Raw genomic sequence first — 25,150 nt, 5'->3', positions numbered from 1 at the left:
CACAGAATAAGATCTTTTACTACCATCAGCACAGTTAATACAAATTGTATATAGCACAGGTTTAAACAGATACTCAAGGTTGTTACATATTTTCATGCATTATGCTAGCAAGTTTGACACATTTTCTGATATCGGAGCCATATGTGGTATGAGCAACTACACCAGTAAACCTCATTACTCATATTGGATCAACATTAAATCATTTTATATACATGTATATCTATCTGTCTATATACACACACACTATATTGCCAAAAGTATTGGGACCCCCTCCAAATCATTGGATTCAGGTGTTCCAATCACCTCCATGGCCACAGGTATTATTATTATTATACAGGATTTATATAGCTCCAACAGTTTGCTCAGCGATTTACAATATAACGGGAGACAATACAGCAACAATACAGTTTAATACAAGAGGGATAGGAGGGCCCTGCTCCTTGGAGCTTACAATCTAGGAACAGGTATATAGAATCAAGTACCTAGGCATGCAGACTGCTTCTACAAACAGTTGAGAAAGAATGTGTCGCTTTCAGGAGCTTAGTGATTTCAAGCGTGGTGCCATGATAGGTTGCCACCTGTTCAACAAGTCTATCTGTGAACTTTCATTGCTACTAAATATTCCATGGTCAACTGTTAGTGGTATTATAACAAAGTGAAAGCAACTGGGAACAACAGCAACTCAGCCATGAAGTGATAGGCCACGTAAAATGACAGAGCGGGGTCAGTGCGTGCTGAAGTGCATAATGCGCAGAAGTCGCCAACTGTTTGCAGAGTCAATAGCTAAATGTAGCCTTCAGATAACACAACAACAGTGCGTAGAGAGCTTCATGGAATAGGTTTCCATGGCCGAGCAGCTGCATCCAAGACTTACATCACCAAGTGCAATGCAAAGCCTCGGATGCAGTGTGTGGTGTGGGGTTGTTTTCAAGGGGTTGGGCTTGGCCCCATTGTTCCAGTGAAGGGAACTCTTAAGGTGTCAGCATACCAAGACATTTTGGACAATTTCATGCTCCCAACTTTTGTGGGAACAGTTCAGGGATGTCCCCTTCCTGTTCCAACATGACTGCACACCAGTGCACAAAGCAAGGTTCATAAAGACATGGATGAGCGACTATGGGGTGGAGGAACTTGACTGACCTGTACAGAGTCCAGACCTCAACCCAATAGAACACCTTTGGGATGAATTAGAGCGGAGACTGTGAGCCAGGCATTTGGCATCAATGCCTCACCTCACAAATGCGCTTCTGGAAGAATGGTCAAACTATCACATAGACACACTCCTAAACCTTGTGGACAGCCTTCCCAGAAGAATTGAAGCTGCTATAGCTGCAAAGAGTGGGCCAACTCAATATTGAACCCTACAGACTAAGACTGGGATGCCATTAAAATTCATGTGCATGTAAAGGCATTACTAAGATATGTTCATAGTTGTACCTGTCTGGATCCTTTCTTTGACGAATAAACTCAACAATGCTGAGGATTGAGCTATTTTTCTGACAAGAGCAGGGCGCAGATAGGATTAGAAGACTCTTAACTCAGCTTGGGAGAAAAATGAGAGTTGACAGATATCTGTCTAGGCTTGACTTTGTCATATGTGACCGTGTGAATTAATTGTGATTAAAGTTCACCTCCCTGGACATTAAAGGACTTGTGGTCATCAAATCCATCCCTGGAACCTACAGAGAGCAAAAAAAGAAAAACGTACTAAAGGTAACCCATGTAGATTGGTTTTATATGTCCATTTGTTAAAGTTGTAAAGTGCAAACAAACGTTACATAGTCTGGCTGAAAAAAGACAAAAGTCCATCCAGTTTTACCATTAAAAAAAAAAAAAAAAAAATTATAATCCTACACCCACAGTTGATCCAGAGGAAGGCAAAAAAAAAACCCCCAGCAAAGCATGATCCAATTTGCTCCTGCAAGGGAAAAAACGTCCTTCCTGATCGCCTGAGAGGCAATCGGATATTCCCTGGTTTAACTTTACCTATAAATGTTATATCCAGTTATATTCTGTTAATCCAAGAAAGAATCCAGGCCTTTTTTAAACCAGTCCACTGAGCTAGCCAGAACCAACTCTTGAAGGAGTCTATTCCACATTTTTACAGCTCTTACTGTGAAGAAACCGTTCCGTGTTTGGAGATTAAATTTCTTTTCCTCCAGATGTAAAGAGTGCCCCCCTTGTCCTCTGTGATGACCTCAGGGTGAATAACTCTACACAGAGTTCATTATATGAACCACTGATGTATTTGTACATGTTGATCGGATCCCCCCCTTAATCTCCTTCTCAAGAGAGAATAAATTTAGTTCCTCTAATCTTTCCTCAGAGCTGAGCTCCTCCATGCCTCTTATCAGTTTGGTTGTCCTTCTCTGTACTTTCTCCAGTTCCCCAATGTTCTTTTTGTGAATTGGTGCCCAAAACTGAACTGCATGTTCTAGATGAGTTATTAATAATGATTTGTACAGGGGTAATATGATATCTCTCTCTCTCTGGAGTCTATACCTTTTTTGATACAAGAGAGGATTTTGCTCGCTTTAGAAACTGCATCTTGGCATTGCATGCCATTATTAAGCTTGTGATCTACCAGAACTCCCAGATCCTTCTCTACCATTGATTCCCCCAGTTGTACTCCCCCTGTATGTATGATGTCTTAGCCCCCAAGTGCATAACCTTATCTACATTAAATCTCATTTGCCACATAGTTGCCCAATTAAACAGTGCATTCAGGTCAGCTTGTACCATTGCACTGCTTGGTGTCATCTGCAAAGACTGAAATGGGATTCTTAATCCGAGACCCTATTTCGTTTATAAATATATTAAAAAGTAAGTGTCCCAACACTGAACCTTGGGGTACGCCACTGACGACCCTAGACCATTCAGAGTATGAATCATTAACCACTACTCTCTGAATCTTTAGCCAGTTTTCCATCCATTTACATATGGGTTTTTCCAAGCCTGTAGACTTTACCTTACACATTAGCTGTGTGTAGGGAACTGTATCAAACGCTTTTGCAAAATCCAAATATACCACGTCCACAGCCACCCCTCTGTCCAAGGTTTTGCTCACCTCATAAAAAGGAAATCAGATTTGTTTGACAAATTCTGTCTTTCATGAATCCATGCTGTCTGTTGCCTAAAATATTTTTTTCCAGCAAGACCTCATCTCTGTGGTCTTGGATCTCTGGAGCTGTGTCAATACCATGCCCATTATGGACAAGAGCTCCCCCATGCTCCTTTGTATACACAGAGCTGAAGAAGGTATTTAATAAATTAAAATGTAAAAAAAAATTAAAATGTAATAACAATGTTTAAAAGTAGAGATTACCATCCATTGCCCTCTCTGGAGTGGTGGATGTTAATGTGTTTGTTTGCACCCGCCTGCATCCAGTCCTCTAAAACAGATGGATGGGGAACGAATCCCCATCCTGGGATCCTTCCCCATTCGTCTAGTGGATCAGATTGGATGACAGTCGCATGTAAACAAACAGGCAGTCTGTTTACACCTGACCGCCCATAGAGGACAATGGACTGCGTCTTTGTCTGCTCTGCATAAGCGGAGCGGCCATGGACCTGTCATCTGCCTGCTCAGCGGGGATCAGCAGGCAGATCCTCTGCTGAGCAGGTGGATCCGCAGGAGGACTCCGCCCATGTGAAAGGGGCCTAGGAATACCAAATCTTTTAAATTATATGTTTGTAGGTACCAAACCATTTGTAATTAATAACAGTAAACAGAGAAGAAGCTAAGAAAAAAAATGAACCTGCAAATGTACACCCTTTAAATCAGTTATCAGCCAGTACGTTAAACAAGCAGAAGATGTGAATCAGTGATCCGTCAGTAAGTTAAATTTGGATGTGACGCCTTTATCAGGCAAGGCAGTTAGTGAATAATATCTGGAAGTCATGAGATGACCACAAGTTAGTATGTAAAATTTGGTATGCAGAAGACATAATTAAAGTTGAAAGAAGAACTATAAACATTTTTTTTTAGTTTTGGTAGAGCAAGGGAGGGTTATAACCCCTGTCAACTTTTTTTTTGCCATCTGTGTCCTATTTTGGAGACTTCCCTTCATTTCCTGTGTCATAGCCAAACAGGACATCAGTGGAAATCCTTGAAAATTAAGGGAATTCCTTGGGGACCCCTAGGTCCCCAGAACTAGTATCCCCATTAGACGTTTTCCCCTCTATTACTTTTCTGGGGACAACCCAAAATGTGGGATTGTATTTACTTTCAATGACAATGGTAAATAGGCCAAATTATCTGACAGGGACACTTCCCGATGGCCCTCTCCTCAATGAGAAAAAAATATTTCACTTATTACACTGCCTGTAACATGATCTGTGAATATGGGACAAAATCCTGTGACTGGTTAGACTCTCATGCCTTGGGGCTTGGCCAGTCAAGATGACTGAAGATACCTAACCCAGAAATGTACATGTAGCCTGACTTCATTACAGTAATAAAGTGGATTCAACTGGGCTTTAGAACTAAAAAATAAGTCTTTGAGCTTGGTTAAAAAAAACAAAAAAAACCTCATGGATTTGAGCTAATTTAGCTCTTCCATTCCCATCGCCTACATAAGAGGGGGTATGACCTGGATCTATGTGGTGCATCCTTGACAGCCAGTGGTGTTAGGCAGGCAGTCAAACCATATAACAGGAAAGAGTCAGTATTGTCAGTGCAAAAATAAATATACAAGCACAAACTCTGCAAACAGACTGTTTTCTATAGAAAAAAAAGAGAGGCCCCTTGTGGCAATGGAAAATGAAAGGTAGTGTCTGATGCTACTGCTGTTACCAACCCCCCCCCCCCTTTCCCTGAATGACAGCAACCTTTTTTTAATGAAGCCTGTAGTGCTGAGGCCTCTCCAGTAGGTGGAACCTGCACACTGCATTTGCTTTTGTACCTGTGTCTTTCTGCAGAAATCCCCAGTGGACCGCAGATCTCACCAACAGATCTCAATAGGTAGGTCGCTGGCCACAGACCTACAGTGATAAAAAGGAAACTGTCGATATACATTTATGGTAGATGCTAAGGGTGAACTCTGACAGTTACTAGCCTGTCAACTGTAGGACTTCAACACATTGCATCTTCTGAGTGTGCAATGTATGAGGTTAGGGATCTGACAGGCAGCAACTATCCTTACACTAATGTTAAAATGTCAGGCTCAAACAAAGCAAGTAATGCTACATTGTAAATAAGTAGCAAATATAAATCTATCATAGGTAAGCCTGCACAGTTATGATATACAGTTGCAAGAAAAAGTATGTGAACCCCTTGGGATTACGTGGAGTTTTGCATGAATTGGGCATAAAATGTGCTCTGAACGTCATCTAAGTCACAACAATAGAAGAACACAGTCTGCTGAACATAATACTACACAAACATTAGATGTTGCCATGGTTTAATTGCACATAACATGTAAACATTCACAATGCAGGGAGGAAAAAGTATGTGAGGCCCTAACTTAATGACTTCTCCCAGAGCTAATTGGAGCCAGGAGTGAGCCAACCTTGACTCCAATCAGTGTGATGATATTGGATGTGTTGCTGACAGCTGTCCTGCCCTTAAAAAACACACACCTGTTTTGGGTTTACTGGTTTCAAGAAGCACCGTCTGATGTGAACCATGCCTCGCAGAAAAGAGCTCTCAGAAGACCTACGATCGAGAATTGTTGACTTGCATGAAGCTGGAAAGGGTTACAAAAGTATCTCCAAAAGCCTTGGTGTTCATGTGTCCACGGTAAGACAGACTGTCTACAAATGGAGAAAGTTTAGCACTGTTGCTACTCTCCCTAGGCGTGGTCGTCCTGTAAAAATGACTGAAAGAGCACAGCGCAGAATGCTGCATGAGGTAAAGAAGAATCCCAGAGTGCCAGCTAAAGACCTACAGAAATCTCTGGCACATGCTAACATTTTTGTTGACACATCTACAATAAGGAAAACATTAAACAAGAATGGAGTACATGGGAGGACACCACGGAGGAAGCCATTGCTGTCCAAAAAGAATATTGCAGCACGTTTGAAGTTTGCAAAAGAGCATCTGGATGTTCCACAGCACTACTGGCAAAATATACTGTGGACAGATGAAACCAAGATTGAGTTGTTTGGGAGGTACACACAACACTATGTGTGGAGAAAAAAAAGCACAGCACACCAACATCAAAACCTCATCCCCACTGTGAAACATGGCAGAGGGAGCATCATGGTTTGGGGCTGCTTTGCTGCCTCAGGGCCTGGACGGATTGTTGTCATTGATGGGAAAATGAATTCCAGAGTTTATCAAGACATTTTGCAGAAAAAAGGAACGACCATCTGTCCGCCAACTGAAGCTCCGCAGAGGATGGGTGATGAAACAGGACAATGACCCAAAGCATACAAGTAATTCAACAAAACAATGGCTGCAACAGCACAGAATACGCCTTCTGGAGTGGCCCAGTCAGAGTCCTGACCTCAACCCGAGTGAAATGCTGTGGCATGACCTTAAGAGAGCGATTCACACCAGACATCCCAAGAATATTGCTACACTGAAACAGTTTTGTGAAGAGGAGTGGTCCAAAATGACTCCAGATCATTGTGCAGGTCTGATCTGCAACTACAGGAAACGTTTGGTTGAGGTTATTGCTGCCAAAGGAGGGTCAACCAGTTATTAAGTCCAAAGCTTCACATACTTTTTCCTCCCTGCACTGTGAATGTTTACATGTTATGTGCAATTAAACCATGGCAACATCTAATGTTTGTGTAGTATTATGTTCAGCAGACTGTGTTCTTCTATTGTTGTGATTTAGATGACGTTCAGAGCACATTTTATGCCCAATTCATGCAAAACTCCACGTAATCCCAAGGGGTTCACATACTTTTTCTTGCAACTGTAGGCTGAACATTCAGGTTCCTGCATAAGCCAAATTGGTGCAGGTTATAATGAAGTATCTCTATTTATATTAAAGTTACCAGATTTTTTAAAATGAAGTTCAGGGACATCCTAACCACACACTCAAAAGCACACCCTCATTTGTAGCCACACCTACAAAATCACACCCCATTTTTGATACACCCACTACAGAAAATTATAGATATGGCCAAATTCCTGTTACAGTGGCTTAAAGAGTATGGTTAAATAAAACCTGAGCCTATACTGCTATGGGTCAAAAGTGTAAAGCATAGTGTGCAGGGGTCAGGAGTAAGTAATGCACAGAGTGCAGGGGTCAGGATATGGTAATGCACATAATTTAAATGTTAGGAATAAGTAATCCACAGATTTACGGGGTCAGGATTAAGTAACATTCAGAGTTCAGGACTCGGTAAAGTAAGTAATGTCCAGATTGCAGGGGTCAGGATTAAATAACGCAGAGTCAGGGGTCAGAATTAAACCAGAAGCACCGCAAACTGAAAACAATATTTAAATTGTTTTTAAGATTCAAAGCAATTTAACCCATAGATCCATGTCTCCATTCTTTATTTTGTTGAGAAATCACTTTGAAAAACACCCCCTATCATTTTTAGTCATGGCCATCTTGAGTAAGGGCGAAAGATGATTCATGTAGCATTTACTTTCTGGAATCCACCTGCTCTTAGGCCAGGCAGGAGATTGTGTTTAGCTGAGAAAACCTCTCCTCTCCTGCAGATGAAAGAATAAAAAATGCCCAGAAAGACTGGGATGTGCGACATCATTTTGGCATAGTCCAAACCATGAAGCAACTGAAGAAATGCAAAAAAAACTTTAAAACAAGTAAATATAATATACCTTCTTATCTATTTACTAAGGCAAGCAGCATAAAGGTTAAGAACAGTTAACAAAAGAGTGAAGTTCTGCTTTAAGTAAAGCACAGAGATCAGGGGTCAGGATTAGGTAGTGCACAGAATTCAGGGTGCAAGTAATGCAGATGGTTCACTGGTCAGGATTTAGTAATGCACAGAGTTCATGGGTAAGGTTAGGTCTGGAGTAAGTAGCTCACAGTTTTTGCCAACTCAAGTCACACTGTGTAAGTGTCAGTCCAACAAGACATGGCTGGAGAAGCAACGTGGATTGCCCTGCAGGCCACTCTAGCAGCACCATTTTCTTTTAGGATCTTTAATTTTAGGTTGTGTATTTAACCACCTAGGCTCTGGAAAATTTTAGCCCCTTCAAGACCAGGGCATTTTTTACTATTCGACACTTCGCTACTTAACCTGGCAATTGCGTGGTCATGAAACACTGTACTCAAATGGAATTTAAATAATTTTTTTTCACACAAATAGAGCTTTCTTTTGGTGGCATTTGGTCACCACTGAGTTTGTAATTTTTTATTATATAAACAAAAAAAGACTGAAAAATAAAAATTTAGAAATTTAGAAAAATAAAACAATATTTTTTACTTTCTGCTATATAGCATATCTAATAAAAAAAAGTCAAATAATCACATTTCTTCATAAATTTAGGCCAAAATGTATTCTGCTACATGTCTTCAATCCCAATAAGTGTATATTGATTGGGTTGTGTGAAAGTTATAGCGACTACAATTATTATTTTATACTAGTAATGGTGGTGATCAGTGACTTAAAGTGGAACTGTGCAGCGGGCAGTCTGACACTAACTGACACTTAGTGGGAACTGACTAACTGCCACTGACATCCCCAGTGACACTGATACAGTGATCAGTACTAATACTATACACTGCCACTGTACTAATGACACTGGCTAGGAAGGGGCATTTAGGGGAAAACAAAGAGTTACCTGTGTGCCTAATAATGTGTAATGTGTGCTGCTGTTATTACTAGATGTGTTTGTTTTAGGGAGATAAATAAACACATTGCTGCTCCTGTGTACAGAGCCCTATGTTCTCAGTAAACACAGGCTCTGTACTGTCATTCGCAAGGCCAATCAACAGGTTCTGGCCATAAATCATAGGCCAGGACCTGCTGACCTATGTGTGCTGTAGCAAATGACAGCATAGATTGGGTAATGCACGTACGCGCCCCCTACCTGGAAATGTGGACTACTTACATTTAGCACAGCGGGGCCGTTATGTCGCAGTAAAACTGTGGCAGGCAGTCCACTACTGGTTAAAACAAACAACAAAAATTAAAAAAATATATACTATACTGTCACTTCAAAGTCCTTAGATATAGTGGGTGCATTTGTTTTCTTTCATACTCTTTTGCCCTTTATTTTCACCTGGTCATCCTGCCATTTCCTGCCAGTAACACACTTCCTCTCCTAGGGTGACAACACTTACCCTAAAGGAGCACCATTGTAACCCTAGGCTTGTATTTAAATACACCTAACACTAAATAAGTAAGCTTTACATTATATTTTAGTGTCTGACACTTGTATACAGTTTTGCACATCCTTATGTTATATTTTCACATTTTTTTTCAAGCTTGCATTATTTCAGATTTAGATGTAGTTCTGAAATAATTTCATCCTTTACATTTAATAAGAATTTTGTATTTTTTATTTAAAATTGGTTTAGTAGAAAGCACAAAATCCTAATTTCCTTTAATTGTTCAGAAAATATCTGGTTTAGGGAGTCTTGCGTGATTTTTAATGTGTTTATTGATAATTTTATTAGTGCATATACAAGTCAAAATGCTTTCTAATGGTATTACTTATTTTACCCCAGGCTCAAGCTACTGAAAAACTCTTCATGAAACCAATCACCAAATGTAACAGTGGCACCCAGACTGATACACACTTCATGGAGAGCAACATTGTCAAATCATATGAGTGGAATGAATGGGAGCTGCGCAGGAAAGCAATTAAACTGGTTTGTATTGATTATTAAAGGGGAATTGAACAGAAAATCTTAGGAGTACCGATATTTTGGTAGAAAATATTTGGTTTGGCTCTTCTGCCAAAAGACTCCTTTGCTTTTGTACTAGCCAAAGTGTTTTAAAATTAACACTTCCTGCTGCACATGTGCAGTGAGGGGTACACTCTCATTATCTATCAGATGTTGAAGGGTAGAGCCTAGGGTCAGGATGCTTGAACTTAACTGTTCATTTGCTGGAGGTGCGTCATCTCTGGACACCCTGTGGCCAGTAAGAAAGACTCTATCAGGGGAATTTTCTTGTTCAAACATTTTATTGGGTTATAAGAGTATAAAACATACAGCAGGAAGCAACATTCATTTACAGTATATGTAGCAGATGAAAACATATGGCCCAAGGCCTTATAGCACCAATATGATTATTGCAAAGTTAATAGAGCAACCAAAGTAAAGAAAGGGGGGGAGGAAGAAAGAGGAAAGAGAGGAAAAAAAAGGGGGAAGGGGAGAAGGAGGTAGGTAAGGTGTGTGACTTCCATGGCAGGGAAGAGGATGCGGGGCCGGACCAGTGCTCCGGAGCATCTTCCAAGGGGGAAGGTATTAGGGAAGAAGCAGCAATTCATCAAAACCTTGAGGGAGGAAGTGATCGACCCAGGGAGACCAGATTGACAAAAATTTGGGGACTGTGTCTGTGATAGTAGCTTCCACTTTGGCGTGTATCATAGCCTGTGTCCCCTTATTCCGAACCGCCAATATGCTAAGAGAAGGGTTTTCCCGGATTTTGCTATAATTTGCTTGGCGGAGGTTGGACTTGCAAGAAATCAAGGGGGGTCGTAAATTGAGTAAGGCGATGTCCGGAGTTGGCGCTAGCGGTTTTTTGAGAAGGGCAGATAGCATGTGGAAGATACCAACCCAGAAGGTGTGGGCTACTGGGCAGGACCACCAAGTGTGAAGGTATGTGCCCCTCATCGCACAGCCTCGAAAACAGTCTGGAGAATACCCCGGAGTATATTTAGCGACCCTAGCCGGAACCAAATACCCACGGGTGAGGACCTTGTAATTCGTCTCAACTGCTACTACATTCTGTGAGGAGGATTTAGTTGCTTGCCATATGCGATCCCAATACTCTGGGCTCAGCTGGGGGCCTAGATCCCTCTCCCACTTGGAGACATATGAGGGGCTAGGGGAGGACTCAGATGTCAAAAGTAGGGCGTAGAAGAAAGAGAAGGCCACGTCTGTGCGAATCGTTCTTGCAGGCGCTTTCAAAGGAGGTCATAGACCTAAAGGAGTATGAAGTAGCGGAGAGGAGGGAATAAAAGTGTTTTAGTTGAAGGTAATGGAAGATTTCTGAAGCGGGAAGAAAGTGGGATTCTCGAAGAGATGGGAAGGATTTGACACTAGAGTTAGTCAAGAAGTGATGGGCTCTAAGGAGGTTAGCTGAGGACCAAAGTGCGAAAGAACGCGGAGAGAGCCAGGCAGGGGGGAAAGCCGGGTTGAGAAGGTGAGAGAGAAGGGGGTTGTGGGGGGGTTGAAGGGAGCACAGCTAACGTCTTCCATGAAAAAGAGCGGAAGGGCTAAACGCTAGTGTTAGCAGCGAATGGGGCTGTTCTTGCTAACACTTCATTTTTGGGGACACTATACTAAGCAGGCACTAGTATAGTTCTGTTCATGATCAATATCTTGATCCATACAAACACTATACTAGTAATGGGGGTGATCAGCGACCTATAGTGTGCGGGCAATGCTAGCTGACCCTGGCTGGGAGGAGCGCTTACTGACACTATCTGATGTCGTTAGTGGCAGTAATACAGTGATCAGTGAAAAATTCTATATACTGACACTATACTAATGCCACTGGCTGGGTGACGGGGCGATCAAAAGGTTAATAGAGGCAATCAAAGGGTTAAATGTGCTAATCTAACGTGTGTGTAAAATGTGGTGCTTTTACTCAGTGCCGTGTTCTCTCTTCTCTCCCTGGACTGACCCGGGGGGGGGGGGGGGGCAGCGGGGGGTGCAGGCACGTTCACACCCCATAATAGGAAGTGAAGCAAGATTTCGTCACTTTGCCAAGAGCTGCTGCTCGCCCGCAAAATGTGGGTAATTTAAAAAAAATTGTTTTTTAAGGGTTTGTTTTATTCACTATTTGCCATTCTCTACCAGATTAGACAGAACAATGAGAATGTCAGAATCTTCCATGACCCAGTTAAAAATAAATTCCACTGGAAAAGCTGTGATGCTTCTGAATAGGAGTCAGAAATAATGATAGGAGCCTCGGGCATACTTAAGAGTTGAGTGCAAACAAGTTCGGAGGTATGTGCTGGCGAAAGAGTAGCAGTGGAAAAGACTGATTCATTAATAACACACAAATAGTATGTGGAGATGAAAAATCCAGCACAGATTGTATGTTCAGGTAGTGCCAAAGAAGCTGATGATGAGGAAGAACTTAAATAAATGGGGGTCCCAGAAGATTTTTTTTTATATATATTGGCTCCTATTGGGGAGACCGATGAATCATTCCAAGAAATAGTAGGGGAACAAGACAAGGTTGCTTGATGTAGCAGGATTGTTCTTGGCTAATAGCAGAGGAATGTGCTACACCTGACAAGCCAAGGATACAGGCTAAGGAGGGAAGGACAATCTAGGATGTCCGTTGCAGGGTCCCCAAGGAGGACACTGCAGGTATTGTATTGCATGGAATATGCATTTTTTTTTCTACTAATACAAACAGGAAATAAAAATACAGTATATGGATCCAAATCTGCTACGAAATTTAAGCCACATCTTTTGCAGAAAAAAAAAAAGAGTATGATATGTTGGGGTAGACTACAAGCAATAAAACATGTAAGGTACAAAACCAAGACTAAACCATACAAAATGCTCAGGGACGTTAGGGGTTTACGAAGGAAAAGGTATGGGATTTAAGCCACTGAGATATATACTATATTGCCAAAAGTATTGGGACACCTGTCTTTACATGCACATGAACTTTAATGGCGTGCCAGTTTTAGTCTGTAGGGTTCAATATTGAGTTGGCCCACTTTTTGCAGCTATAACAACTTCAACTCTTCTGGGAAGGCTGCCCGCAAGGTTTAGGAGTGTGTCTATGAAAATGTTTGACCATTCTTCCAGAAGCGCATTTGTGAGGTCAGACATTGATGTCAGACAAGAAGGCTTGGCTCACAGTCTCCGCTCTAATTCATCCTAAAGGTGTTCTATCGGGTTGAGGTCAGTCAAGTTCCTCCACCCCAAACTTGCTCATTAATGTCTTTATGGACCTTGCTTTGTGCACTGGTGCGCAGTCATGTTGGAACAGGAAGGGGCTGTCACGAACGTGGTGTCAGACCCCAGCCCTTCTCACCAAACTTGTGACCAAAGGACTAGCCAATCTAAAACCGCGCTGTCACGTTACTAACAATGCCACACTCAGCTGCACCCTGCACAACAATTTTCCAGCTAAGTGGACCACAATCGATGCACCAGCAGCCTGCGCGATTGTTACTGGGTCAGGTTAATTATGCAATTAACCCTTCACACTGCCACCACCTCCTTTTTGTACAGAGAAAGAGGAAACTTGGCGATATCAGTTATAACACTATAATGGTTGAGGTAATCGTCTGTTTAGCCCTCTGTAGAACCGTGTTATACAAACACAGTAGCGTCTCTTTTAGAGGCAGGAATTCGTAAATTGCAATTAAGCGCTGTAGAAACAGTTCAACACTTCAAGGAAATATTTAGTACAAAAAAGGTCAAACGGGTGCAATAAAAATATTTACAGAAAAAGATGTAACTACAGTGGGGATCGAAAGTTTGGGCACCCCAGCTAAAAATTTGTATTAATGTGCATAAAGAAGCCAGGGAAAGATGGAAAAATCTCCAAAAGGCATCAAATTACAGATTAGACATTCTTATGTCAACAAAAGTTAGATTTTATTTCCATCATTTACACTTTCAAAATAACAGAAAACAAAAAAAATGGCGTCTGCAAGTTTGGGCACCCTGCAGAGTTAATATCTTGTACTGCCCCCTTTGGCAAGTATCACAGCTTGTAAACGCTTTTTGTAGCCAGCCAAGAGTCTTTCAATTCTTGTTTGAGGTATCTTTGCCCATTCTTCCTTACAAAAGTCTTCCAGTTCTTTGAGATTTCTGGGCTGTCTGTTACGCACTGCTCTTTTAAGGTCTATCCATAGATTTTCAATTATGTTGAAGTCAGGAGATTGTGAAGGCCATGGCAAAACCTTCAGTTTACGCCTCTTGATGTAATCCCCCGTGGATTTCGAGGTGTGTTTAGGATCATTATCCATTTGTAGAAGCCACCCTCTCTTTAACTTTAGCTTTTTCACAGATGGCATCAAGTTACCATCCAAAATTTGCTGAAATTTTATTGAATCCATTTTTCCTTCTACTCGTGAGATGTTCCCTGTGCCACTGGCTGCAACACAACCCCAAAGCATGATTGATCCAACCCCATGCTTAACAGTTGGACAGAGGTTCTTTTCATTAAATTCTGTGCCCCTTCTTCTCCAAACGTACCTTTGCTCATTCCGGCCAAAAAGTTCAATTTTAACCTCATTGGTCCACAGAACTTGTTTCCAAAATGCATCAGGCTTGTCTATATGTTCATTTGCAAAGTTCAAACGATGATTTTTGTGGTGAGGACGTAGAAGAGGTTTTCTTCTGATGACTCTTCCATGAAGACCATATTTGTACAAGTATCTCTTTATAGTGGAATAGTGTACCACAACTCCAGTGTCTGCCAGATCTTTCTGGAGGGATCATGCAGTGAAACGTGGGTTTTGAATTGTTTTTCTCACAATCCTGCGAGCTGTTCTGTCTGATATTTTTCTTGGTCTTCCAGATCTTGCTTTAACTTCCACTGTTCCTGATGACTGCCATTTCTTAATTACATTCCGAACAGAGGATATTGACATCTGAAAACGCTTTGATATCTTCTTATAGCCTTCTCCAGCTTTGTGAGCGTCAACTATTTTCAGTTTCAGTTTTCTAGACAACTACTTAGAAGAACCCATGGTGCTGATTGTTGGGGCAAGGTCAGATGAGTCTGGGCATTTAAAACCTTTGAGATTGACATCACCTGGTCTTCCCAGACAATGATTGAGAACAATCCATGACACTGGCAGGTCTCAGCTTGGCAAAGGGGGCAGTGCATGCTATAAATTCTGCAGGGTGCCCAAACTTTTGCAGACGCCATTTTTTTGTTTTCTGTTATTTTGAAAGTGTAAATGATGGAAATAAAATCTAACTTTTGTTGACATATTATAAGAATGTCTAATCTGTAATTTGATGCCTTTTGGAGATTTTTCCATCTTTCCTTGGCTTCTTTATGCACATTAATACAAATTTTTAGCTGGGGTGCCCAAACTTTCGATTCCCACTGTAAGATATATATATATATAAATATACAGACACCAACAGCACAGCAAAGAGATATCAGAGAGAGGTGAAAGGGTTAAGGTACTTGCCAAAGTCCTGGGTTAGCAGATCCAAGTTTCAGAGCGAAAGGGCACGGGTCTCCCCAGATGGTACTGATGTTAAAATGGGAGACGTCTTCAACTTCTTTCTCTTAGGCCTGACAGCCCATTTTTGTAGTTCCCCAGCAGGGGGTGTCTCTGAAGTCAAGGACCAATACCCCGTTTAGGGTGTGGAGGTCTAGGTGTGGACCTAAACTAGAGCCAAAATCTCCCTTAACTCATATTTTGGTCCATAACTTTCCATCTGCACAAGTGACATTCCACCCGCGGGTAGATTATTATGCAGACACCTCTGAGGATTGGTTAGATATGAATTATGAAATTATACACTGAACGGTTCACGAGATCTACTTTTTCGGCTTTCCTATGTATTCGAGACAAGGCGAGTGACCCATAAAATTGTTCGTCTCCTCGTGGCAAATCTGACAATATGTCCGGTTTTTATGAAAGTCTCTCATATTCCAAGATATGAGACATAGGGGAAAAATGGATTTTGAAAAGTGGTTACCTGATCGTGTTTCCTGGGAATGTTCTTTGAACTCCTGGAAAAGCTTGCCTTATCTTATACGAGGTGTTACATTGCACAGGTTCTTTGGACAGCTAGGCCCCAGCTCCCTTGGGGACTTTATAGCTCCTAGCCCCCTGCTGGGCCCTGGCCTCCTGTGACACTCCTAACACACATACACACTGGACAAATGTCGCTGTGACTCTCAGAAAGGGAGGGGGAGAATGAGGGGGAAATATTTTTGTCAGGATGGTTAACCCCTTTGCCAAGATGGAGGTTGAAGCCAAAATGGTTGAACCGCGTCCATCTCTGTGTGTACGCTGTTACAGGGGCCTTCCCCAAACTATTCCCACAAAGTTGGGAACATGAAATTCTCCAAAATGTCTTGGAATGCTGACTCCTTAAGACTACCCTTCAATGGAACTAAGGGGCCAAGCTCAACCCCTAAAAAAACAACCCCACGCCATAATCCCCCCTCCACCAAACATTACACTTAACACAATGCAGTCAGGCAAGTACCATTCTTTTGGCTCCCGCCCAACCCAAACATGTCCTTTGGATTGCCAGACAGAGAAGCGTGATTCATCACTCCAAAGAACACGTCTCCACTGCTCTAGAATCCAGCATGCTTTACACCACTGCATACGACGCTTTCAGTTGCACTTGGTGATGTAAGGCTTGGATGCAGCTGCTCAGCCATGGAAAACAATTCCGTGAAGCTCTCTACACACTGTTGTTGTGCTAATCTGAAGGCCACAAGTTTGGAGGTCTTTAGCTATTGACTCTAGGGTTGCCACCTCATTCCTGTAAAACTGAACACATATAATTACACAGGTTCTGTGGCTGATTAAGGTGGTAATTAAATTAACTTAGTGTCTTATCTGCATTAAATTAGCCTTGGAACCTGTTTTATTATTATGTGTTTGGTTTTAAAGGGATGAGGTGGGAACCCTAATTGATACTGCAGACAGTTGGCGACTTCTGTCAATGAGACTGTCGTTTTACGTGGCCTACCACTTTGTGGCTGAGCTGCTGTTCCCAGTTGCTTCCACTTTGTTGTAATACCCTTAATGGTTGACTGTGGAATATTTAGTAGCAAGGAAAATTCAAGGATGGACTTATTGCACAGGTGGCAACCTAACACGGTACCACACTTGAATTCACTGAGCTCCTGAGAGCGACCCATTCTTTCACAAATGTTTGTAGAAGCAGTCTGCGTGCCTAGGTGCTTGATTTTATACACCTGTGGCCATGGAGGTAATTGGAACGCCTGAGCTCAATGATTTGAAGGGGTGTCCCAATAATTTCAGAAATATAGTGTATTTCATTCCAGCTGAACCCAGTATATCAGAGCAGTAGTTGCATGCAAGTTCAGTAAGAAAACTTAATAACAAAAGAAATGTGTTTAATTACAACATCTTTACTACTGTACCTCCTGACTTTTATTGTTTTATTGCCAAATATCTGTGTGTGTGCCAAGATACAGCATAACACAAACAGTCTTGCAGAACTACTACTACCAAGAGCTGAGAAGCCATACTTTCTAGTCTTATCTTCTAGTATATTGTGGGTATTCACAGCAGCAGATACAGTTTCAACTTTTCTGGCTAGAGTTTGGGTATAATTTCTTTAAAAGCTGTTGTGACCTCACAGTTTACATTTTGTTTCTTGCAGACCAATTTGCGACAGAAAGTGACACACTCAATGCAGACTCATAGTAGCCACATGAGAAGAGAGAACTTTACACAGGTGTATCTTCCAAAGCAAGTGGGCACGCAGGCAAAAAGGGACAATTCAAGCAATGTCCCTAAGCCGCAAGTTTTTCTAGCTGGACTTCGTGGATGTGGTTTATTAAAGCCAACGAACATGGTTAAAGTAAATCTAACCAGAGATATTGAAGAATCCTAAGGCCCTATTCACACCTGAGTGTTTGTAGCTTGAATCACTAAAATGTTCATAATCTGAAATTCTGTGGTTTTCACTTGTACCTATTCACCTAAACGTAGTGTCATTTGATGCTTATAGGTGAAAAACGTACATGAGCTTCTTTTGAGCTACAGGCTTAAAGTGATTTGGCCCTAATAGACTTCATTGGGAACGCCTGAAAAACGCTCGTATCCAAAAAGCAAACATTAATCAAAACACTCTCAAGCAGAAAAAACAACCGCAAAAATGTCCAAAATACCTGTACAATGTCTCTAAAAAAAGCCTGTAAAATTACCCAAGATGTTTACCTCACGTTCGAATGCAACCTCCCATGTGATTAAAAAAAAAACATAAATAAAAGTAAAACACTTATAAACTAATAAAGTGAAAAAGATAATAAAAAATGATATCATAAAATAGTCGCTTGCTATAACACCTAAAAGTGATTTCACTTCATATTCAAGAACAAATAATAACAATGGTGCAGTGCAACCCATCAAAAATTGTCCATAAATGTGTCCATTAATCAGTAATCCAACTCAGGCCTCGTGCACACTGCTCCTCCTGTGAGTTTAAGAGCTTTTGGCAATTTTTTCCCAAAGCACCTGAACTCAACTCAATAAAAGCCTATGTGTCCATGCACACATAGGCTTTTATCAGAGTTTATCAGTAGCAGAGTTCAGGGGCAGTTAAATGTCCCTCTCTTGAATGCAGAAGAATCATGTCCAGGAGAGGAACATTTTGGCCAAAAAATAAACAAAACGTGGCAAAAACATGCGTAAATGCGCATAAGTGCTAGCCGCGTTTAGAGCTTAGGTGTTTATCCATTTCAATGACAAGTACTCTGGCCAATTAAATGAATAAATGTACAAGCGCTAAACGCAGGTAAACACGTCTAGATGCGGTACTGCATTTACTCAGTGTTCTTGCCGTGTTTAACGTTTTAGTGTTCCAGTGTACATGTAGCCTCTGAATAACACCATACTTGCAAATTTTGCTTTACATATGTCACCAACCGTTATGAGGAGAGAACTTTTTGTTACATGTCATCAGCCGTCTATGTGCCTTGGGTCATTGAGGATTTGACCCCCTGCAGGAGACATCTTAAAGCGCTGGTAGACCTTATTCAAGTAGAGAGGTAGTTTAAGGTGGTGAGCATCCATCTGCACAGTTTGCATGTAAGGTGTTATTCAGAAAGAGGAACACAGTGGGGCACTGATTAATGGACAATTTTTGATGTGTTACGCTGCACCATTGTTATTATTGTTTGCTCCAATGTGACATGTATTTATTATTAAGTAATTATTAGCCACAAACGCTGTGTATTTTCATGTAAAAGAAACATAAAAGCGGTCTAATATAGAATCGGTACTTGACTGTCAAAATGTGCAAAAATAACCTTGGTGACTTTATGCATAAAGAACATGTATTAAACTATATACACATTATATATGCCTATGTGTTTTCTTGTCTACTTTAGTAGTAAATGTGTCTTCCATATACTGAGTCTGCCAACTGATGCAGTCAATTCTTATAAACTACTGTTCTATTGTTCTCCTAGATTGTAAGCTCGAAAGAGTAGGGCTCGCTTACCCCTCGTACGTTGTTTGTTATTGTTGTACTGTGCCATGTATTGTCCCCCCTATATTGTACAGCGCTGAGCAAACCCTTTGGCGCTATATAAACTCGATGTAATAATAATAATAATATTGAGAGCAAACAGATAATGGCAGGTTCTCTTAAAAAACAGAAGTAAAATATCTGCGCTCAGGTGAATCTATGCATACAGTATATTAGCTGCTGACACTATGCCTAATACTTAAAACTAAAATAATAAAATAAGTAATAATGAAAAATAACCCTATGATTTATCAAGATCTTACCTCTGATGTCTCCCATCCAAGTACTAACCAGGCCCAACAGTGCTTAGCTTCCAAGATCAGGTGCATTCAGGGTGGCCTGGCCGAAGGCTTTACCCCTGATGTCTATTGTTAACGGCAATATGTGAAATCAAAATGCTTTACATAAATTGTGGTAATATACAAAAACATAAATCAACAAACTGCTTAAATCCAGGATTTCATATAGAGGCATATACACTGGAAAGTACACTAAGACAAAATGAAGAGTTCCACAAGCCGTGTTGAGAAAATAGGATGAGCTCCTCAGGCCATCACCATCAAACACTTGTAACATCTCCCAGGTGTCATTGGTCACACATAAGGCTTACCAAATAATGCGACCTTCCATATAAGAGTGGTCATATGCGTGTAGTGAAATTCCCCCAGGGAAATGATGCGCTCTCCAGCTTCCCATCATCCACAGAGACACCAGGAATATTGCTGTCAGTTGTCACTATTTATATCCACAACTTGCAGGGAACTGCTGCACCCCTGGGAATTAGCTCAGCAGACCGACGCACATATGATAAAATAGACACCCCATATAGAGTCAAACTACCCACTAAAAAGACATTTATTAAGTCTAAGCACTTACAAACGTCCAAAAATAACAGCATATCACATGGTACAGCAACATGAAATTCCAACATCAAAGATGGCTGCCATTCTTACACACATGCTCAGTAGCGTGTATCCGGGTCCACCCATGGCCTGGTTAGTACTTGGATGTGAAACTTTGGGGGTAAGATCTAGATGATTCATAGTTATTTTTCATTATTATTTATTTTTAGTATTTTAGTTATCGGTTCTCTTAAAAGCTTATTCCACCGCTCACTGATACTGTTCCCATGCTCCCCACTTAACAATTCATCTGTCAGAGCCCTCTAAAATACTGTACATGGTCCTTCTTGGGGATAGGGGAGCATGCCTTCTTCCTACCAGGATGCAGTTTAGTAGTGTGCTTTGTACAGAGTGCAGAGTTCAGGAGTGCACTGTGTACAAAGTGCATGGTTCAGGAGTGCATAGAGCAGGGGTCTGCAACCTTTAGGACATAAAGAGCCACTTGGACCCGTTTCCGAGAGGGAAAAAAAGACTGGGAGCCGCAAAACCATTGCAACATTTAAAACAAATCCGACACTGCATATATTGCAAAAAACGCTCTGGTCATGAAGGGGGTTTAAGGGCCCAGTAAGCAAAGGGTTAATCAGGGCCACAGTGTATCGTCATAATCACAATCATAGCCTTAGGTCAGTGGTGGGCAACCTTTTTTTTCGACTGAGCCAAATCTTGCCAAAACCACGATTGAAATTTATTTTGAGAGAAACATTTTTAAAACTGAAAATACATCCCCCATATAGTAATTCATCCCCCATATAGTAATTCATCCCCCATAGTAATTCATCCCCCCTATAGTAATTCATCCCCCATATAGTAATTCATCCCTCATATAGTAATTCATCCCCCATAGTAATTCATCCCCCCTATAGTAATTCATCCCCCATATAGTAATTCATCCCCTATAGTAATTCATCCCCCATATAGTAATTCATCCCCCATAGTAATTCATCCCCCCTATAGTAATTCATCCCCCCTATAGTAATTCATCCCCCCTATAGTAATTCATCCCCCGTAGTAATTCATCCCCCATAGTAATTCATCCCCCCTATAGTAATTCATCCCCCATAGTAATTCATTCCCCATATTGTGTGAATTCACTTACCTTTGCTCCGCGCGTTCCTCTCGCTGGGTTCCCGCGCCGTTCTGGTCTTCAGGGCGGACTGTGAGAGGAGAGGAGTTCGTCACGCTGCCCCGCCTACATCCGGGCTGCCCCGCCTACATCCTGACAGCCAATGTTTGCCAGCGGGCGCCCGGCACACAGAAGATCTGCATTAAAAGAGCCGCGGCTTGCCGACCCTATTGCCTGTCACCTGGTGGGCAGTGTGCTCCGGAGCCGCAGGAAAGGTGAAAAAGAGCCGCATGCGGCTCCGGAGCCGCGGGTTGCCGACACCCGGCATAGAGTGTGCTGCGTACAGAATGCAAAGTTGTTGCACTGTGTACCAAAAGCAGAGTTCAGGAGTGCGCTGCGTAAAAAAGTGTATGGTTCAGCAGTACATATCTATCGGACACTTTACAACACCCCCATCCCCAGTACTGGGGGGGCAATGAAACTACTCTTTGAACAGCAGCATTATCAGTTTGGGGGGAAGGTAGTGTTAGACTAGCAGATTTATATGGACTTTACTAACAAATTTAAGACAAACTCCAGCTAATACTTTATAGGCAGTTTCAGCTGTTTTTTCTCCTTTTGGAATAAAGGTTTTACATAAATACATAAAAGCTGACCATTCTAAGCACCCCTGTCAGTGTTAAATGGTTTTTCTCAAACCTCTAACTGCTACTTTGTCTGGACAGCTTAGTCTGTTTAAGGAAGTGGAAAAATTACAGACTGTCAGGATCATGAAGTGCAAATAAAGGAAACAAAGGCCTAAAAGAAAACAATGCAGCCACCACATCTAAGAATTGGCAGGCTGCAATATCTTACATTTGGGGGGGCGGGGGTTAATACTGCATTGCATGCAGACCTTTACACTGAAAATACACTTTCCTCCTCTCCAACCAAGGCCCATTAGAAGAAAATCCCCCTTTTTTGTTTCTTTACCTTTTTCATATATACACGCCACATATCCCAGGAGGCAGTAGCTTCTAATCATGGAAGGAAGAGGGGGTGGGCCTAGTGGTGTACCATTGGGAGACAGCTGCCTCCTACTGATATTATGGAGGAAGATGGCGGTGCAGGACAATCAAGCAAGTGAAGAATTAAAAAAAATAATACTTGGGGGGAGAGTGATTTTCCTTTTTAATTATCCTATAAAAGAAAGATCCACGGGGATATAGAAGGTGATTGTTTATACTATTGAGAAACAATAGAGAATGAAAATTGGAGATACAGGAAAGGTGCATTAAATGAGATGTACAAAATGCAAGACAGTGCATGTAGCCAAGTTGGCAAAGAGAGAGAAAGAAAAGGGCAGAGAAACAAAGGGCAGATATTGTGCAAACCAGAAATACATAAAGGGATAAGACAATCACAACAGATACTGCCACGTGTCCTACCAATACAATTAGTGATGCCTTAAGCAAGCATAGCTCCCAACCTTTCCTATCTGAAGGGACTGTCTTTCTTTGGAGACCAAATCCTTCTGTCCCTTGTGCAGTCTCATAGTCCACCATTTTGGTCTGATGTGTACATCTCTATACAAAATATATTATTTAACTACCAAAAGTGTTATGCTGAACTAAACTTTTTATCCCCTCTCTATATTATTGCATTTGTTAGTTTGAAAATCCATATACAGGAAAAAGTGAAGTAAAAAAAGCGACTTGTGTTTAACATTTTTTGCATATTAGATCTATTGTCTGTGTAACTGGTGCTGGGGCAGGGATGTGTTCTTTGCCTACATACCCTGTACTAAAAGGTGTGCTTCTTTATCATTTCAGAAAGTTGGGAGGCATGAGTAAGGCTTTTGGCTAATGTACATAATGCTCAATGTCAGATGCTATGAACCAAATGGAAATTGACTCATCATGTAGATTTAACTTGTCTGATCAGATTAACATTTCTAATTATCACCGGCCATACACCTTTTTAAATTAGAGCTAGCATATATACCTGACTTGTGGCACTGACAAGAGCCAGGTGCTGTGGAGTTTGTAATCATGTAAAACACCTTATTATGGAGGTGTGCCTTTAATAAAACATCACAGGGTAATATGAAAAAACACAAGACTGTGGCTTTAAGACGCCAGGTTTCCAGACGGATGGCCAGTCCGCTCAGAGGGGAGCTGTGGAGGAGATGAATGCCTGTCAGAGCAGGGACCACGTGCTGGGTGACGTCACCGCAATGTCAGGGAGATGGAGGGGAGGAACCCACGCTGGAGCCGCAGCTTAGAAGAAGGAGGCCGGTCGCCGGGACATCATGTTTCGCGTGCATGCGCTTTTTCAAGTCGGTGAAAGGTCTGGCAAGCGACCGTTTTATAGGAGACCCGCATGGCAAGGAGGCCAGCTTATCAACCAGGGGGAATGATTAGAGCGGACAACTCGTCCCACAAATTTACACACTGGATTGGAGCATCATTAACCATTTGCCGCCCGCCCTATAGCCGAATGGTGGCCGGCAAATGTCATCAGCATTCCGGGTGGACGCCATATGGCGTCCTCCCGCACATGCGCAGATCGCGCTCCTGCAGAGCCGCGCAGCGGCGCGATCTGTCCCCGGCCGTGTACCGCCCCCGTTGCCAGTACCATGTGACCTGCAGGTCACATGACAGTTGTATACAATGGATGGCTTCATTCATGCCATCCATTGTATACTAGTGTCTAGCTGTGAATGGTCACAGCTAATCACATGCACATGTCATGTGATTAGCTGTGGCCAAATCACAGCTAAGCACAAAAAAAAAAAAAAAACCCTGAATGAATCGATGTCATTCAGGTAAATGCTTGCTTATAGCAAAGTAATTCTTTGCTATAAGCAAATTGTGTAAAAAAAAAAAAAAAATACTGATCACTTCCCCAAAGTAGTACAATGTTACTATGGTAACATTGTACTACTTTGGTCATAGTTAAATATGGAAAAAAAAAAAAAAAATATTAATAAAAAATAAAAAAATATATATATATATATTTTTTTTCCATACTGTCACCAGTCAGTGTCCCTGATCACCGCCATGCCAGCTATATGATGACGCTGTACTGCACTGGTGACAATATGTAAAAAAAAAAATAGTGAAACTAATTTTTTTAATTTTTTAATTTTCCGAAAAATTACAAAAAAAATACGTCACAAAACTTGCCATGCCTCTTATGAAGTACGTCGGACTGTCTACTTTGAAAAAAGGGGTCATTTGGGGGATATCTGTACTGTTCTGACATTCTTGGACCTCAAGAAATTAGATTGGCTGTCAGTACTTCAGGATTGATCAATATTCAGATCTACAGTTGCAAGAAAAAGTATGTGAACCCCTTGGGATTACGTGGAGTTTTGCATGAATTGGGCATAAAATGTGCTCTGAACGTCATCTAAGTCACAACAATAGAAGAACACAGTCTGCTGAACATAATACTACACAAACATTAGATGTTGCCATGGTTTAATTGCACATAACATGTAAACATTCACAGTGCAGGGAGGAAAAAGTATGTGAACCTTTGGACTTAATAACTGGTTGACCCTCCTTTGGCAGCAATAACCTCAACCAAACGTTTCCTGTAGTTGCAGATCAGACCTGCACAACGATCTGGAGTAATTTTGGACCACTCCTCTTCACAAAACTGTTTCAGTGTAGCAATATTCTTGGGATGTCTGGTGTGAATCGCTCTCTTAAGGTCATGCCACAGCATTTCAATTGGGTTGAGGTCAGGACTCTGACTGGGCCACTCCAGAAGGCGTATTCTGTGCTGTTGCAGCCATTGTTTTGTTGAATTACTTGTATGCTTTGGGTCATTGTCCTGTTGCATCACCCATCCTCTGCGGAGCTTCAGTTGGCGGACAGATGGTCGTACGTTTTCCTGCAAAATGTCTTGAT

At 41.6% G+C, this 25,150-nt stretch overlaps 1 protein-coding gene across 2 annotated transcripts in view; it reads left to right on the top strand.

The window, feature by feature from the left end:
* Positions 1-19,111, top strand: part of CFAP206 (cilia and flagella associated protein 206) — an 88,171-nt gene extending 69,060 nt beyond the window's left edge. For both annotated transcript variants that reach the window (XM_089691317.1, XM_089691316.1), the window contains 2 exons: positions 9,600-9,743; positions 17,412-19,111. In XM_089691317.1, coding sequence (XP_089547443.1) covers positions 9,600-9,743; positions 17,412-17,645 — 378 coding nt within the window. In that variant the 3' untranslated portion in view covers positions 17,646-19,111. The remainder of the gene's footprint in view (positions 1-9,599; positions 9,744-17,411) is intronic.
* Positions 19,112-25,150: the final 6,039 nt, after the last annotated feature.

This window comes from Staurois parvus, unplaced genomic scaffold, assembly GCF_062004578.1.
Source record: "Staurois parvus isolate SC_StPar_1 unplaced genomic scaffold, SC_StPar_1.0 ptg000561l, whole genome shotgun sequence".
NCBI classification, from domain to species: domain Eukaryota; kingdom Metazoa; phylum Chordata; class Amphibia; order Anura; family Ranidae; genus Staurois; species Staurois parvus.
The sequence above is the reverse complement of the archived record's forward strand: the minus strand, read 5'-3'. Positions and strand labels throughout refer to the sequence as shown.